The 3,282-nt window shown below is 40.3% G+C and overlaps 1 protein-coding gene across 1 annotated transcript; it reads left to right on the top strand.

Moving 5' to 3' along the window:
* Positions 1 to 384: 384 nt before the first annotated feature.
* On the top strand, positions 385 to 3,004 carry GPR63 (G protein-coupled receptor 63). The gene has a single exon (XM_049654019.1). The coding sequence runs from the start codon at positions 589 to 591 to the stop codon at positions 1,846 to 1,848; it is 1,260 nt and encodes a 419-aa protein (XP_049509976.1). The 5' UTR covers positions 385 to 588; the 3' UTR covers positions 1,849 to 3,004.
* The last annotated feature ends 278 nt before the right edge of the window (positions 3,005 to 3,282 follow it).

Raw genomic sequence — 3,282 nt, 5'->3', positions numbered from 1 at the left:
AATTCAGTATTCTTTGCCAAATAGTTTTTGTGTTATTGTAAAAATGGAATATGAACCTGTACCAAAGAGTTATTAAGAAAAATATTAGTAATCTCAGGAGAACCAGATACTAAAATCTCTATTAATAGCGACTGTGGAAAGGCCATGCTGCTATTGGAAATTTAAAAGAAAAATTAACTGGAAGGTTGTAACTTTTGCTTTTGAGGCAGTAATACAGTTTGATTCTCTTCACTTTCACTTTATTTATAAATGTCATGAAAATTCCATCATGGTTGACAAATATAAAACAGAACAACAATATTTTAGTGCTCATTAGGCTAAGAGACTTAGGTATTTTTCACGGTTTAAAAAAGTGGTATTTCATGATGAAGGTAAGAAGTTAAATGTTATTTACAAAGCCCATTTCTCATTTACTTTTTGTATTTTGGGCTTGTTTGCAGGGAAAAGGTCTCCTTTGGAAGATGGAACTCTGTCCGTTTTCCAGAATGTGTTTCCAAGTCCATCAGTGAAACATGATACTGCTGCTGTGTGTTGAAATGCTTGAAGAACGCCCACATCTCTGCCAGCGCCTTCCATCCTGCTGAAACCATGGTCTTCTCTGCAGTGTTGACTGCGTCCCGTACTGGGGCAACGAACACAACATTTGTAGTCTATGAAAACACTTACATGAACATTACGGTCCCTCCGCCATTCCAACATCACGGCGTTGGTCCATTGCTCAGATACAGTATGGAAACCATGGCTCCCACTGGGATCAGTTCCTTGACAGTGAATAGCACAGCTGTAACCCCAACACCAGCAGTTTTTAAGAGCCTAAACTTGCCTCTCCAGATCATTCTTTCTGCTATAATGATATTTATTCTGTTTGTATCTTTTCTTGGGAACTTGGTTGTTTGTTTGATGGTTTACCAAAAAGCTGCCATGCGCTCTGCAATTAACATTCTCCTTGCCAGCCTGGCATTTGCAGACATGTTGCTTGCAGTGCTGAACATGCCCTTTGCCTTGGTAACTATTCTTACTACAAGATGGATTTTTGGGAAATTCTTCTGTAGGGTATCTGCTATGTTTTTCTGGTTGTTTGTGATAGAGGGAGTAGCCATCCTGCTCATCATTAGCATTGATAGGTTCCTTATTATAGTCCAGAGGCAGGATAAACTAAATCCATATAGGGCAAAGATTCTAATTGCTGTTTCTTGGACGGCTTCCTTTTGTATAGCTTTTCCTTTGGCTGTAGGAAACCCTGACCTGCAGATCCCTTCTCGAGCCCCCCAGTGTGTGTTTGGGTATACAACCAATCCAGGTTATCAAGCTTATGTGATTTTGATTACTCTAGTTTCTTTCTTCATACCCTTCCTGGTGATACTGTATTCATTTATGGGCATACTCAACACCCTTCGGCACAATGCCTTGAGGATCCATAGCTACCCCGAGGGGATATGCCTCAGCCAGGCCAGCAAACTGGGTCTCATGAGTCTACAGAGACCCTTCCAGATGAGCATTGACATGGGCTTTAAAACACGTGCCTTCACCACCATTTTGATTCTCTTTGCTGTCTTCATCATCTGCTGGGCCCCGTTCACCACTTACAGCCTTGTGGCAACATTCAGTGAGCACTTTTACTATAAGCACAACTTTTTTGAGATTAGCACCTGGCTACTCTGGCTCTGCTACCTCAAGTCTGCATTGAACCCACTGATTTACTACTGGAGGATTAAGAAATTCCATGACGCCTGCCTGGACATGATGCCTAAATCCTTCAAGTTTTTGCCGAGTCTTCCCGGTCACACAAGGAGAAGAATCCGTCCCAGTGCTGTCTATGTGTGTGGGGAACACCGAACAGTGGTGTGAATATTGGAACTGCCTAACATTTTGGGTGATGGTTGTTCTTTATCGGACTTTGAGTTTTCTCTCACATGGGTTCTCCAAGTATATTTCATTGTTTTTTATAGGGTGAGTGTGTGTGTGTGTGTGTGTGTGTGCGTGCAGTGTAAAGAAAGAATGGTGGTTAGTTATAATTCTGTTACCGAGGATACACAATAGGGAAATGATCACAAATGTTACCTCCAAGGTTCAAGAGATATCCTTGATTTAGTGTGGGGAGATGGTTTTTTTGTTTCTTTGATTGATTTTGTTTTTGAAGCAGGAATCAGGATTGTGCTTATTGAGCCTGCAGTTACATTGAATTGTAGGTGTTTTGTATGCTGCTAAGGTATGCTTAATTGAGTTTATCAGGTTTTTTCTGGAAGACATTGCTGCTTTTTGCCATCACATTGGAGCCAAAACCACCTATGTCTCAGTAGATAAATACTTACTTTTATTAAAAAAAAATAACCCAAGGGGGTTAGTGACATTTTAAAGGTCATTAATATTTACTTTGGTGCACTTTAAGAAATAATGTACAAACTGATTTAGTCATGTTTTTCAGAATTGTTTTTATACATGTTGTGCTTTAGGGAACATTGCATTATCATTTCTAGGAAGATAGTTTTAAAAAAATGTTTTATCTGCATGTCCAGTTTTAAAGGAGAGAACATAAAAATGTAGACATTTTTCTAAGCACGATAGTGATTCTTTGGAGCAAATAGGGCAAAGTCGAGGAGACAGAGCATCCCTGCTAATTTAAATGGGATTGAGTTGAGTGGGCTGGTGTTTCCTTTACTCAAGAATTCTCACAGAGTCTAGTGGGGAGAAGGACTTCCCATTTATTGGACGCCTACCATCTTCCAGGCACTGTGCATTATTTTTATCCTCACAGCATCCTGTGAGGTGGGTAGTATTTTCTTTTTTGTGAAGAAAGCAAGTCTCAGAGAGACTAAAATCCTGCCCAAGGTTAATGGTAGAGCTGGACTCCAAAATATCTGTCTGAATCCTGAGACTCCTGTTCTACTGTGCCACATAGATATATCATTCTGGTTTATTATTTCATAGTCAAGAAGGAACTCTGGGTATCATGTAATTTTTTTAGACTAAAACCTTCCTTTTAAAAATAGCTTCACTTTTTTTTTTTTTTTTTTTAAATTTTTTTTTTTTAACATTTATTTATTTTTGAGACAGAGAGAGACAGAGCATGAACGGGTGAGGGGCAGAGAGAGAAGGAGACACAGAATCGGAAGCAGGCTCCAGGCTCTGAGCCATCAGCCCAGAGCCCGACGCGGGGCTCGAACTCACGGACCGTGAGATCGTGACCTGAGCTGAAGTCGGACGCTTAACCGACTGAGCCACCCAGGCGCCCCTCACTTTTTTTTTATTACCAAAAGAAACGTGAAAACATTGCAGTAAGTG

Source organism: Panthera uncia, assembly GCF_023721935.1.
Source record: "Panthera uncia isolate 11264 chromosome B2 unlocalized genomic scaffold, Puncia_PCG_1.0 HiC_scaffold_24, whole genome shotgun sequence".
NCBI classification, from domain to species: domain Eukaryota; kingdom Metazoa; phylum Chordata; class Mammalia; order Carnivora; family Felidae; genus Panthera; species Panthera uncia.
This window is presented reverse-complemented; position numbering and strand designations above follow the sequence as displayed.